General features: G+C 41.8%; 1 protein-coding gene across 1 annotated transcript; it reads left to right on the top strand.

Moving 5' to 3' along the window:
* Positions 1–491: 491 nt before the first annotated feature.
* Positions 492–3,140, top strand: LOC308369131 (uncharacterized protein; the record flags this gene model as incomplete). Its single annotated transcript, XM_080843474.1, has 4 exons — positions 492–558; positions 1,983–2,171; positions 2,257–2,818; positions 3,097–3,140. The coding sequence occupies exons 2-4, from the start codon at positions 2,010–2,012 to the stop codon at positions 3,138–3,140; spliced, it is 768 nt and encodes a 255-aa protein (XP_080699600.1). The 5' UTR covers positions 492–558; positions 1,983–2,009.
* Positions 3,141–15,823: the final 12,683 nt, after the last annotated feature.

The raw sequence follows: 15,823 nt of genomic DNA, 5'->3' as shown, positions 1-15,823 counted from the left end.
AAGTCAATAGGGTACTGGTGAGGAATTGACATGTCGAATTTGTATGCTATATTATCTAATAGTCCTGGCCTGCTGGTGGCTGGAACAGGATCTGCGACAAAATCTAAAAAAGGGAGCTACCCAATGTAAACCATTCGAATGTGCCTAAACCAAAGAAAGGTACATAGAAGTGTGACCTAGGAGGAGCTACCTAGAGAGCGTTTCCTTACCTCTGTCAACGAAGTTAGGTCAACTGTAAGATTACCTTGCCCCATGGAGTCAGGTAAAGGCTGGACTCTTCCACAAGAGCAGATTTGCAAGGATAAGAAAGCAGTTCCTCGCCAGCAATCTAGCAGCTCCCCACCAGCTGTTATGGCTCGGGACGCTTCGTACTATAACGAGCCAGTGGAAGAAGAGCTTGCGAGAAGAAGGAGAGAATTGTACTTAATTGAGGAACAAATATCTCGCAAAAGAACTAACATTGCTTTGAAAAACAATGACCTGCAACGAACGCCCCAGTGCCACGAAAAGGATGAAAGAAATGAGGAGGAAAATGAAGAATGGGACAATGAAACGGAGGTAGAAACAGAATATCCACTGTTCACAAACAATAACTTTCCACAGAGATCACCCCATCAGGAGGCTGCATGTCTCACAGAGAGACAAATGAGTACTTTGAATGAGTTGACACAGTCATTTGCCTGTAAAATAAGTTGGCCAGTTTTGCAATCACATCCAGATCCACACAACCTCATGTTCTGTTGACACTTCTTCTGAATGAACATTTCACATATATTCCGTAAACCTTATGATGCATTCCAACCTCATACTTCAGTGTCATTGAGGTGAATGTAGCATTACACACAGTCTGTCCTACTCATCCTGGTTGTTCCTATCTCAGTTACATTCAGACTCCTCCTTTAAAGGTCTTCAAAATGCCTCTGGTAACTAGCCTGCTCATCTTACTCTTCTCCCCTTAGTTACAGATGTCAGGCTACATGAAGAAATGTACTGTTTACCAAGTGTGTCATACAACTGGAGGATATCAAGACCAAACTGCAAGATTAAGATTTCTGCGAAAACAAATACATGACGCCTTCAGTCAAAGTCATTATATTCTATACAATATAGTGTATTATAAAGTGTATTGTATTTATTATATATTGATAACTTCTTGAAGGAGGTCAAGATCATAAATAATAACATTACTCCCCTCCTTTCTGATATCGTGGGGGTTAGTCGTCCAGAGAAGATTGCTGATCTATGGCCTGAGCACTACAGTAGATTTATATAATTTAAGTGCAACTTTACAGTACAATAATACAATATTAAGACATTCTAAAGAATTATGAAGCAAACCAGAGAAAAATACACCGGAGTTAGAGGCCATCTTAAGATAGCAAACAGGGCCACGCCTCACCTGTATCTACGCACAACCAGCAAAGCTTTGTGAGTGAGGGTAGGCTGACTCCTGCAGGTGCAGCTTTGTGAGTGAGGTTGGTGTGACTCCTGCTGGTGCAGCTTTGTGAGTCAGGTTTGGCTGACTCCTGCATCAGGTTGTGTAGGCTCCTCACTGATAATAAGCTGACGGAAGTGTTAAGGTTTACAACATATAGGAAGAACGTACATATTTTAAGTTATTATAACTTATATATTGTAAGTGTCATATCAAAGGGTCAGAATACTTATGTCAATGTGATATTTCACTTAACTTTTTTGAGTTACTTTTCAATAATTTAAATAAATTAAATATTTTTTTTGTTTTGTCATTATGGGGTATTGAGCATAGATTAATGAAAGAAAAAATAATTTAAATGATTTTGGCAAAAGGCTGCAACGTGAAAAAAGTGAAAGGGTCTGAATACTATATCAGTGCTCTCCATACCTGCTTTAAGTAAAGTTTAAAATTGAAAAGAGCAATAACTTAATACCTCAGACTGTGTGACTAAACTCTTTCAAGAAGGAACGTATTAATAACCTGAATGTTTTCTTTCTCTCTTAAGGCCTATAATCCTACCTCACCTTCATTTATGAGAGGTTTTGCGGACAAGAGAAATGCAGAAATCCTGCGGAGAGATTTGGAGCAGAAACGTGATGCCCAATCAGACCTCAACACAATCCCAGAACACAGAATTGAAGCGTTGAGACCTCACCACCACTCAGGGCAGGCACTGCCAACTCCAGTTTCCAAGGTTGGTTTGGTTGAATTGTTGAATAGGCTCATCAAACATATCCGTGTTAAATACTTTATTTTCACTAACACTAAGACTTCCTCAGCAGAGTCCATCTGAACAGGCTGATTCATTCAGTGGTCCACTTATGAAGGACTTTGATCGTTTCCTCAGCGTCCTTAACCAAGGGGAGGAGGAACAGAGGCTGTCTGACATCGTGAATGAGGCTCAGGCTAGAGTTGTGAATAACAATCCAGCTGCTCCTATTCGTGGTGAGACATCTAGGAGTGTGGATGTGGACGATAACAAGAACAGAGAATCAAGAGACAAGGAAAAGGGCTCCAAAAGGAAGAGAAAGGACTACAGAGATGGAAATAGTCCCTCGAGAGACAAGGACAGACAGTCTAGAGACCATCGAGGAGACTCTGAAGATAAGGACATGGCCTCAAGAGGCAGGAGAAGCGACTCTAGAGACCCACACAGGCATTCAGACGGCAGGAAAAGCAGAAGATCCTCAAGAGACCGGAGGAGCAGGTCTTCTAGCTCCATCTCATCGTCCTCAGAGGACGAGGGTAAGATGGAGAAAAAGGAACATCTCTCGAGGGTCGAGACCCTCCTCCAGATTGTGGGGCTTGACTTGGGGATTGAGGGGCTGGACCGACTCAGGGGTAGGACCCAAGAGATGCTCCATGTGACAAGGCATCCAAGAGGCAGAGGGGATTGCAGGCAACGACGACGGGACTCTTCATGGTCAGAAAGCTTGCATGATTCTTCCCCAGCTTCTCACCATAGGCGACATGACTCCCAGAAGCACAGAGGTTCCCATGGCACTGAACGCCCTTGGATGGTTTCTGAAACAAACCTCACTCAATCAGTACAGGAAGTTACTGGAAGCTACCCTGTCGGCCCTGCTCCCCAGAATATCCCCGTGTCCACATTCTCACAGCCTCCACCAGCAAACTATTCAAGCTACAAAGCGATGTATCATAACTCCTATGATGGCCAGGACCTCAGTGCCTCTGTCCAGAGCTGGACAGATGTTGGGAGGAGTGGATTGCTGCCTCCTGGCCCTCCCGGTTCGTATGGCCCACCTCTTGGCAACATCTTACCAGGGACCCCTCAGTTCACCCCACCGCCTTTGATGGTAACAGGCTCCCACAATGCACCATTGCGACTTCCACCACCTCAGTATCCTCCGTACTTGGGACCTCCACCACTACTACCACCATCATCTCAACCCCCACGTCATCTGCTTCCACCACCACAATCCTCATGTCAACTGCCTCCACCTGCCCACCTCGTGCCACCCCAGCATCCACCACTCCTACGCCCTCCTCATATGCCTCCACGGCCCTACCTCCAGCCACCCCCGCATCCAGCACTCCTACCCCCATCTCATCTACCTCCACCACTCCTACCAGCTCCTCATCTACCTTCACCACTCCTACCAGCTCCTCATCTGCCTCCACCACTCCTACCAGCTCCTCATCTGCCTCCACCAACTCCACCACAACCCCCACCTCATCTTCCGCCACAGCCCCACCGCCACCCACCCCCGCGTCCACTCCTTCCAAACCCTCCTTTTCCACCTTCAGCTTACCCGCTTCTCCCATCAATCCCACCCCCGCCACCCAAACAGGTGGCAGCTGAGCCGAATCTCAGGGTGACAGAGATGCAGGGGTCATCAGAGAAGGACTTGACAGCAGCAGACCTCCCACCTTTGCCACAAGAAAGTAAACCACCATGGAAGAGCGGGGGTATTTACCCAAAGAAAAAAAGAAGGACAAAGAAGGTTATTGCTGATGGGGCTCCCGTCTGTTCCCCTGCTATTGTTGCCGCCGCAAAAGCAGCGTGCTCTGGCGCTTTGCCAGGAGGTGAACCAGCAGCGTGGAGCAGGGTGACGCATTACAAGAAATGTCAAGAACTTATTGTTGCTTCATTTTCTGAGTCGCAAACCAAGCCCACCAAGAGTGAACTAAGATATTTGGCCTGGAGGGTCACCAAGAAGGCTAAGAGGGCTGAGAAGGCAAGAATTAGAGAAGCAAAACTGAATAAATTAGAATATCATCGAAAAGTTGATTTATTTCAGTAATTCTATTCAAAAAGTGAAACTCATATATTATATAGATTGTGTACACACAGACTGATCTATTTCAAGTGTTTGTTTCTTTTAATTTTGATTATTATAACTGACAGCTAATGAAAACCCAAAATTCAGTATCTCAGAAAATTAGAATATTGTGAAAAAGCTCAATATTGAAGACTCATGGTGTCACACTCTAATCATCTAATTAACTCAAAACACCGGCAAAGACTTCCTGAGCCTTTAAATGGTCTCTCAGTCTAGTTCAGTAGGCTACACAATCATGGGGAAGACTGCTGACTTGACAGTTGTCCAGAAGACGATCATTGACAACCTGCACAAGGAGGGTAAGACACAAAAGGTAATTGCTAAAGAAGCTGGCTGTTCACAGAGTGCTGTATCCAAGAACATTAATGGGAAGTTGAATGGAAGGAAAAAATGTGGTAGAAAAAGGTGCACAAGCAACAGGGATAACCGCAGCCTTGAGAGGATTGTGAAACAAAGCCCATTCAAGGGAGATTCACAAGGAGTGGACTGCAGCTGGAGTCAGTGCTTCAAGAGCCTACACACACAGACGTATCCAGGACATGGGCTTCAACTGTCACATTCCTGTGTCAAGCCACTCTTGAACCGGAGACGTCAGAGGCGTCTCACCTGGGCTATGGACAAAAAGGACTGCACAGTTGGTCAGTGGTCCAAAGTTCTCTTTTCAGATGAAAGTACATTTTGCATTTCATTTGGAAATCAAGGTCCCAGAGTCTGGAGGAAGAGAGGAGAGGCACAGGATCCAAGTTGCTTGAGGTCCAGTGTAAAGTTTCCACAGTGAATGATGGTTTGGGGTGCCATGTCATTTGCTGGTGTTAGTCCATTGTGTTTTCTCAGGTCCAAGGTCAGCACAGCCGTCTGTTTTAGAGCACTTCATGCTTCCCTCTGCTGACTATCCTATGGAGATGCGGATTTCATTTTCCATCAGGACTTGGCGCCTGCACCCACTTCCAAAGGTCCCAGTACCTGGTTTAAGGACCATGGTATCCCTGTGCTTGATTGGCCAGCAAACTCGCCTGACCTAAAACCCATAGATTCTATAGGGTATTGTGAAAAGGAAGATGCAAGACAATAGACCCAACAACGCAGAAGAGCTGAAGGCCACTATAAGAGCAACATGGTCTTCCATAACACCTCAGTAGTGCCACAGACTGATTGCCTTCATGCGACGCCGCATTGCTTCAGTAATTCATGCAAAGGGAGCCCAGACCAAGTATTGAGTGCTGTACATGTTCATACTTTTCACTAGTCCAACATTTCTGTGTTAAAAATCCTTTTTTCTATTGGTCTTCAGTAATATTCTAATTTTCTGAGATACTGAATTTGGGGTTTTCATTAGCTGTCGGTTATAATCATCAAATTTAAAAGAAATAATCACTAAAAATATATCAGTCTGTGTGTAATGAACCTATTTAAAAAAATGAGTTTCACTTTTTGAATAGAATTACTGAAATAAATCAACTTTTTGATGATATTCTAATATATTGAGATGCACCTGTATAGGGAATCCCCACACCCCCACACAATCTCCTAGCTCAGAGAATTTCTATTTTGAAATAAATAATCTCAAATGTTTCCTACATGTACCTACCTACATGTGTATGTTACATTTGACGTGTAATTTCTTTCCGTTGTCTGTCTGTAGGAATAAAGTTATAAACATTGGTGCCTCCAACTGCAGTGTGATGTGTGCCGTGTTTTGCATTTACATCTTGCATTTAAAAAGTCTATCAACAGGCTTGTTGTCCCTGTCATTTTTATCTTTGTGTGATTAGCTGTACGGATAAATTCAAATCACATCCATTTCATATTGCAAAACTTGTTTTTCACTACTACAATTAAATAATGTAAAATAATAAATTATGAAACCTAAACAGTCTAAATATGAATGAACAGTGGCAGTTAGTTGGGTTTCCCTGTCTTCTTTTGAACATGTATTTTCCTATTACAGGGGTCAAAACGGTTTTCTCCTTTTTTTGTTTACACATCAGAAAATAATACATTGTAGCAATCTATCTCTAGTATAAGAAAACATGACAAACGTAATTAATCTTAAATGTATAAGGTCTGCATGTATAAACATTGAACAAGTGTTCTGCTTTGGCTTGTTGCACCAGAATGTCCTAATGTTAGCTGTTTGCCACTGACCCTCAATCCAATGTTAGTAACACATGCTGCTTGTCATTTACTTCTACAATCCCAACATCATCAGGATGCTGCATTATTGGAATACTGCTGTTTCTGAGAGCAATACATTTTCCCCCTAGATGGTGCTGCCATCTACTGGTGATGAAAGATATGACATTCCACATCAATGTGAAAATGAATCAATGGAGCTTGCATGGGGAATAGTAGGAAAGCTGGTGGCTAACAATCATTGTGGATTTAAACAACACACAGACTTTTATTCGTCAGCGGTTCATAACATGACAACGTTAATATCGGCATTAAGAAGAATGTCTTCTGACAACACAGCCTTGCATCCTTCATAGAAATATGGTTACATGCATATGATTTTAACTTTAAAACAGGAAGAAAAAGTAACACAGAAAACACCTCTTTTTAAAATAGAAACAGGAACATCGCAATGTGGTTGAAACCAGATATGTGCAAATATTGGATTATGTGACCATGTGCCACCCATTTACTTTTTTAGTTTCAGTCCAAAGATAAACCATGTTTTATCTGGTCACCACATTAGTGTTTTTTTTTTTCAATGGGCTTTGGCTTGGTACTTTATTTCACTTAAATGTAGCTTTGTGGACACACATCTCAAGTGTAAAGTTGCCTTTACTTGTTACTCACATTAGAGTGAGTGTTTAACATCCACCTCACCTCACAGGGGTGAAGAGTTCATCCCATACGTTGACTGATCTAGCCTCTGCTCTGATAAAAATACACTGACCATAAATTGGAGAATGTGATGCAACGCTCATCTTCACTTCTGTGTAAAAACCCAGCTGTGTAAAAACCCACAGCACAAAAAGGGAAACATTTATCGGCATTTCAACAGTCACATGTTCTTTTTACATCTTTTTACTAAGTTGTCGTTTGGCAGACTTCTTATCAAGGTAGGTGCTTACATATTCATGTATAGTCATAACTATGACTGTGAAACTATTTGAGAGACAGTTCTTTGTTTTATGCACTTTAATGTTAGCATTCATTTTCTTCTTCTTTTATACATAGCATTTTGTTCTGTAGTATTTACGCGGGTAGGAGTGGTGGAGGCAGATGAGGAGCGGGTAGGAGTGGTGGAGGCAGATGAGGAGTTGGTAGGAGTGGTGGAGGCAGATGAGGAGCTGGTAGGAGTGGTGGAGGCAGATGAGGAGCTGGTAGGAGTGGTGGAGGCAGATGAGGGGGTAGGAGGGCTGGATGCGGGGGTGGCTGGAGGTAGGGCCGTGGAGGCATATGAGGAGGGGGTAGGAGTGGTGGATGCTGGGGTGGCAGGAGGTGGGCAGGTGGAGGCAGTTGACATGAGGATTGTGGTGGTGGAGGCAGTTGACGTGGGGGTTATGATGATGCTGGTAGTAGTGGTGGAGGTCCCAGGTGCGGAGGATACTGAGGAAGTGGAAGCCGGTATGGTGAATTGTGGGAGCCTGTGACCATCGAAGGCGGAGGGGGGAACTGAGGGGTCCCTCGTAAGATATTGCCAAGAGGTGGGCCATACGAACAGGGAGGGACAGGAGGCGGCACTCCACTCCACCCAACAGCAGTCCAGCCCTGGACAGAGGCACTGAGGTCCTGGCCATCATAGGAGTTATGATACATCGCTTTGTAGCTTGAATAGTTTGTTGTTGGAGGCTGTGAGAATGTGGACACGGGGATATTCTGGGGAGCAGGGCAGACAGGGTAGCTTCCAGTAACTTCCTCTACTGTTTGAGTGAGGTCTGTTTCAGAAACCCTCCGTGGGCGTTCAGTGCCATGGGAACCTCATTTAAGTAAAGGCTTCCTTTACTGTCCTGTACACATACATGCTACACTTTTCTCTATTCTTAGTATTTAAGTGTTGCTTTACCATTTTCTGATGTGAGTGTGAAAGTTATATTGAACACTACTGAAACTAGTTTAGACAGAATAAGGATATCCAGTGAGCAACCTAAACTCTTTATCCTTCTTTTTTAATTTATCCTTGTTAATCAAAAGCCCATTTTCTAAACTCTGCCTACTAAAAGTGAAGAGTGTGAGTGTGTGATGTTCAGCATGGCCTCTCTGGCTGCACAGCACCTTAACCATGAAGTGAGAAACAGAAAGTTTCTCAGGACCCTCTGTGCATCAAACACACCCACACACTCATTATCAGTCTGCTGGTGTGAAGAAGTCTATACTTAGTGAAGATTTTATTTTGTTATCTTTCAAATGTGTAATTTGGTTAGAGATTCGGAATATGAAATTATGAAGTGCATTCACTTTGCACTACTTCCAGAGAAATATTGCATCCTGGCACCCAATGCACAAGACAGGTGGATGATTAGACTAGAGGAGAGTGGTGCAAAGAGCTGAGAGGGAGGGTAAGAGGACATGGCAACTAAAAATATCCAAAGTGTGGTCTGACAGGTGACAGACTTGCAGAAAGCCAATGTGTTGTTTATCAGTTTCGGTTTTACTCAAGCCCACAAACGAGCTGGACATCAGGCAGATCTGGTGGCAGTCTCTCAGTCACAGGTACTGAAGAATATATCAAGTCTACACATTAATATACTTTACTCTTTTTATGCTGTCAGTGGATTACATTTTAGGATGAAGCTTTCATGAAAGCTTACCTGTTTTCTCAGACCTGCAGGTGAAGGTGCTGATTGCTGTTGGAGGGAAACACAATCACACTGAACCAACGGTCCTTTTCATTTTTTTCATCAAAGTTGTCGTTTGTGAGAATTTGGCAGACGCCTCTCCGTTAGAAGGTAGGTGGTTATCCGTTCATATGTAGTCTTAACGACAGTGATGCCTTTATTTTAGAGACAATGCTTTTATTCTGATGTTTCACTTATTTCACCATTAATTCCTATGTTAGCAAGTTTGTTTCTGCACGGATAGAAGCCCATGTATTTTTTTTTAGGCCATGCTTAATCAGGTCACTACGTTATAGTGTTTTTTCCAATGTGCTAGTTTTGATTTCACTTAAATATAGCTTTGTGGAAACACATTGAACACATGTTCAAGTCTCAATTGTAAAGTTGCCTTTATTGTTTCTTATATTAGAGCGAGTGTTTAACACCCACCTCACCTCACAGGGGTGAAGAGTTCATCCCATACGTTGAGTACTGATCTAGCCTGATCTGATAGAAATACACTGACCATAAATTGGAGAATGTGACGCAACGCCCATCTTCACTTCTGTGTAAAAACCCAGCTGTGTAAAATCCCACAGCACAAAAAGGGAAACATTCTTTTGATGTTGTTTTTACATTTGTTTACTAAGTTGCCGTTAGTGAGAATTTGGCAGACTTCTTTACAAGGTAGGTGCTTACCTATTCATGTATAGTCATACCTATGACAGTGATTACTCTATTTGAGAGACAGTTCTTTGTTTTATTCTGATGTTTTACTCATTTTACCATGAATTCCTATGTTAGCAAGTTTGTTTCTGCACAGATAGGATTCCATGTCATTTTTTTAGAAGACACCTTTCTACTTTAAACTCTGCGCCCTCTCCTGAAGTATATTTAACTTTGGAAGGACAAATAGTAGCAATGGAGATTATCAAAATGTCATGGAGATTATCAGACTTTTTCAGAGCAGGGTGCAGGTGCCATGTTTCATGTTTTAAAGGAAAATATCAATTAACTTTGTTTACATAATTTTTCCTCTAATAGAAACAAAGGGTTTTTTCTCTTTAAAACAAGCATTTTGTTCTGTTGTCTTCATTGCCTCATAGTAAAGTCCAGTGCGTAGTAGTTTCTTCCACTTTTACGATGTGAGTGTGAAAGTTACATTGAGCACTACTGAGAAAAGTTCAGCCAGAGTAAGGACATCCAGTGAGCAAACTAAACTCGTTATCCTCTCTGTTCTTAATTTATACTCGTTAATCAAAGAGCCATACATTTTCTAAACTTCATGTAAACATGCATGCTAGACTTTTCTCTATTCTTTCTAAAGTCCATTGTGTAGTAGCTGCTTCCACCTCATCCTCTGAGCAACCTAAACTCTTTATCCTCTCTGTTCTTAATTTATCCTCGTTATTCAAAAGATCATTACATTTTCTAAACTCTGCCTATTCAAATTGAACAGTGTGGGTGTGTGATGTTTTGTTATTGCAGGGAAAGTGAGAAATGTGTTTTAAAAGCATGCTCATGTTGGCTGTGGTATTTCTCCTGAGGCTGCCAGGTACAGTGGACATAATGTAATATACTAGAATGATATGGCCTTTACACAATAACAGTATAAATGTGTGTATGTAATAAATGTATACAATTATTTGAAATCATGTCGTAAGGTATATACCAACAGTGTCATTTTGCCATATGTATTCAACACTTCCAAACTCCCCACACACGGCCATCAGAATTTATCATAACAATACCTGATCAGTACCAGGAAAATACTCTTCACAAAGCTGTCTGCAAGTGCTGTCTGCACTTTTATCCAAATTGACTCTTCACTGTGTTTCAGGTGTTCAGTGTGGAAGGAGTGTGACCTACTCCTCCACACAAGTCTGTGGCCTTAAAGGGGCATCAGTGGTCCTGCCCTGCACATATTACTACCCTTGGAAAAGTAGAGGAGACACATATCAGGGAGGAGAGTGGCATAAAGAGCAGAGTGGGAGAGTCAGAGAACACAGTAACTCTGCATATCCTGACTGCAGTCTGAAAATAGACAAACTTTCAGATGATCACTCTGGTTTTTATCACTTTTGGTTTTACACAATTCTTCACCCGAGTTGGATCACAGGGAGCCCTGGTGTTACAGTCTCCGTTACACGTAATGATGAACATATACAACTTACAATGTATTTTCTTTTTTTCTGTTCATTGCGAAGACAACTTTTAAGGTTGAATCCAAAATGACTTCTAACCTCTCTTCTCAGACCTGCAGGTGAAGGAGGGTGCTGTTGTAGGGAAACAGAATCAGACTGAACTGACCTGCAGCACCTCCTGCAGCTTGAGCTCTTACACTCAGTATGTCTGGTACAAGAATGGACATCCTCTACAAGACAAAACCACAGCCTCTATACAACTAGACTCAAGCAGACCCTCTGAAGAGAACAGTTACTCCTGTGCTGTGAGAGGTTATGAGGCTCACCGTTCCCCTGCAGTGTGTGAGTAGGGATGGAACTCAAGAACATTACATGACTATTTCATGTCAGATATATGGGATAATTGTATTACAAAGATTCAGCAGATGAAACCGTCTGTTACTCAGGCAACTTGTTTTTTATATACAGATAACCATATAGATGCCTTTCTAATGCTAATCATAATGAGCATGTGTACACTGATAGATATGGTGTTTAATACTCATATTTTACAACTGGCTGTAAGTGCTCCACAGTGTTGGGATGTGACCTACTCATCTAACAGCATCTGTGTATTGAATGGTTCATCAGTGGATATTTCCTGCACTTACAAATATCCCAGGGATCACCGCATCAGCACAACCTTCTGGTTTAACAATCAGAAATCAAGCCGTCTTGAAGTAGATCTAAGTTTGAAAGAAGACTATCAAATTTATAGGAACAAAGAGAATAGTTCTACCCTGATAATGAAAGACATGAGAGAGAGTCACTCTGGAGAATATGCCTTCAGGTTTACCACAGAACAGGGGGAGGGTTACTCTGGGTTACCTGGAGTCAACATCTCTGTTACAGGTAGGCCCTTTACCCATATTTTGATAATGAAATGTTTGTACACATAGCACTGTGTCCCCCCTACACATAATATGTACTCTAGTTCTGCAGGTGTTGATAAGTCCTGAAGCAGTGAAAGAGGGAGAGAAAGTGACACTCTCCTGTAATACAACCTGTATTCTGAGTAACAACCCCACCTTCATCTGGTACAAGAACAGACAGCCTGTGACCTTAAAACAAACAACCAGAGATAACAGGCTGCATCTAAACCCAGTCAGCAGGGAGGATGTGGGCAGTTACTCCTGTGCTGTTAGAGGACACGAGAGTCTCTTCTCCACTGATGTGTTTCTCAATGTCCGATGTAAGTTACTACAACTGACTGTAAATGTGAAGAGGTGTGTGCGAATGTGGTACAAACAAGTATTACATACAGTATGAAATATATTGTGTCTTGTTGTTTATTTGTAGGTCTTTATGTTCTAACTGCTTCCTAAAGTAGACACATCATTGAAATGTCTTCCTTTGTCACATGCTTGCTTTAGTTATTTATTAAGATAAAACTTGTATACATTTTAACAGACAAGCCAAAGAATGTCTCAATGTCTATCAGTCCTGGGGAAACAGTGGAGGGCAGTTCTGTGACTCTGACCTGCAGCAGTGATGCCAACCCACCAGTGCACAACTACACCTGGTATATGAGGACTGGAGCTGAATCTCTTATTAGGGGCACAGGTGACAGCATCAGCTTCAATGTGACCTCTGAGTCAAGTGGACTTTACTACTGTGAGGCAGAAAATAAAGTTGGCTCTCAAACCTCTACTGCAGTTGTAGTTCCTTCAGAAGGTCAGTGTCATGTAGTTTAATGAAAATAGTAGGAGAAGGAGATTTTAAACAGCTTTGACTGTGCAATGTTATGTCATTCAGAATGTAAAGCCATTTAGATTTGCCCAAGTATCACTTTTTGCATGTATTTACTGTTCCAGTATCAAGTATCTTATTTCCCCTTAGAAGAGGCTGCCATAATCCTACCAGCTATTATCACCATATTTATCATTCTTGCTGTCCTGCTGTTACTTGGACTTGTGTGCTTGAGGTGATTCAGTGAAGTTTGCTTCCTCTGAAATAATTTTGTGCAAAAATAGGAATGCCATGTATATTGCTAAGTGCTAACTAAACATGCATGATATGCATGATATGTCCCATCTGCAAAACAGGAAGCAAAATGCTGAAATGACTGCAGATACAAGGAATACAACTATTGACATACAGGTGAGGAACTTGGTGCTCAAAGTCTTTAGCTGTAGTCTGTTGTGCAATGATTACACATGTTCATATCTTCCCATATGAAATATCTTGACCTGAGATGTATGTCATCATTGCGTTTTATTGTCCATTCACCTCTGCATTATTCATGATGTAATCTGTTCCCTCTCCCGATCAGAATGACACAGGTATCGTGTACAGCACTGTCACAGTAAGGGTCACGACCTCTGACCCCGCACAGAGAGTGCCCACACCTGATCAAAACGACATTCTGTATGCCAGTGTTCGGATCAATCGCTCCAAAACACAGGAAGTACCTATACACTCCACCGTCCAGAAACCTCAAACCTCCATGCAGGACGATGATGTTACCTACTCGTCAGCCCAGTTTCTCAGAGGAAGTGCTGCCACCAGGTGGGCATTTCTGCTTATTACAACAAATCATGCAGCTTCTACGTAATCCATCTACAGCCTGTGCATGGCACCTTGTGTGCTCAGGTTAGAAGAAGTTAATAGTGTAGTGTTTCTCTGAAGTATTTATTCCCAAGCATTCCAAACACTGCACAGAATCCAGCATTTAACCTCAGTCGATGCTGTGCACCAATTGCTCACAGACAAATGCAATGTTGCTGGTCATGTTGACATGCCAGTTGTCTTAATGCTCAGTAGTGAAGTTGCAGCAATGCAGTCACCTCTCACATATCACACTGACGATGTTGCTCCTTTCAACCACACTCTAACTGTTATTCCTCAGACTAGAGGTGTAACAGTAAGTACTGCATGCTGTTGTGTGTTTACAGGGCTGAGAATGACTTGATCTACAGTGCAGTCATCAAACCCTGACAAGCCCGTGAAACAGCAGACCAGAATTACCCTCAGGCGATCATAGCTGTCCATTAGAACAAGACATGCTCAGTCCTTACAAGAAATCATTTTGAAGTATTACCGTTAATGTGAAATTTGTAATTGTAACTTTTTATGTTTCTATGTTGTTACTGCCAAAAAAAGCCATATAGCGTTGTATTTAGTCTTTGTTACAATATTCATTCAGAATCGCTTTACTTGTTCCATAGTAGTAATTCGTGACTTTGAATTTAATGTTTTATTTTATATAAATATCAGATATTCATCAGATGTTATATATTCCTTTAATTCCTCACTGATCCCCGATTTACATGTTACATTGAGAAACATCATGTAAATGTCATGGATGGAAGCAACTTTATTGTCAAAAATGTGTACAGAATCTGAACAAATGGTCTTTAAAAACAACATTTACATAATATGTATACATTCAGGCCTGTAACAGGGCTTGATTGCTGTGTAGAAACCTTACCTTAAACATGTACAGCTATATTTTAACTCTCTCATTTCAGATAAATAAAATAATATTTTATCGCACTGTGTGTTCCTCATACTTCAGCCTTCCTTCACTAAATGGAGGATCAGATACCTCTGTCGTTGTTTATTTGTTTGTCTCTCTGTCAGCAGGAATATGTAAAATCTACCTGCCCGCATTCTATTAAACTTGGTGGAGGGGTTTAGGAAGAACCAATTATATTTAGGAGCGGATCCAGGAAGATTGTGAGATAGGTCACCTTGTGACCTTGTGACCTTGAGAGTCAGTCTAGCTCAGTATGAAACACTGCATGCTCAAATCATGTTTCAGTTATGATCGTTATACTGTCTGCTTTGTGAGTGTGGTCTGGAAAATAAGCACTACCTACTGGGTGATGCCCTTAAGCTCCACAGCAGAATGGTGGGTCAGTGCTCACCTCTGAGTGTTTATATGGTGGGAAGGTGGTGATAAACCCCTCACATAACACAGACAAGTCTTAGAGGTACATAGACAAGATAGAACACAAATATACAAACATAGGCCTATTCACACAAAGAAACACAGCATAGATCACTTCAGGGGTACCACAAACAGGTAGCGTCTGACACAAACACCTAAAACAAATATTTAAAACGGACAGAAGTGCAATATCAGTGAAAAACACTGAAGGTTAAACTCCACCAACTTGTTCTTGTTATGAAATGCACAATGACTTGTGCAATGCTTTCCCATCATCACACTGGGCATGGAAGGATGGATTTAATTCATTTATAAAAACAGTAGGTTGTTGTGATTTATTTCCCTCTAGCCACCTATCCCATACACTGGAAAAAAGCACATGAAAAAAAGAAAGAAAACATTTCAATGCCAATTCAATAGATACAGCAAATAATTTATGTTTCCTCTTGACCTAATATGGCTGCCTTTAAAGCTCTCTCTGAATAACCAATTTAAACTGGTGAATAGAGAACTGCCATCACAGCACTGATTCACATCCATCCGTCCATCCCTCCCTCCATCCACAGCACTGTGCTTTGGCTGCCATGAGTCTACCCAAAATCACTGGGATTGACTTATACATATCATGATCTTAGGATGTCCCATGTGATGTAGAAAGTCTCCACAGCAATATTGTGCAATACTACATTCATATAAAATTT

This window comes from Sprattus sprattus (assembly GCF_963457725.1).
Source record: "Sprattus sprattus genome assembly, chromosome: 1".
NCBI classification, from domain to species: Eukaryota; Metazoa; Chordata; class Actinopteri; order Clupeiformes; family Clupeidae; genus Sprattus; species Sprattus sprattus.
This window is presented reverse-complemented; position numbering and strand designations above follow the sequence as displayed.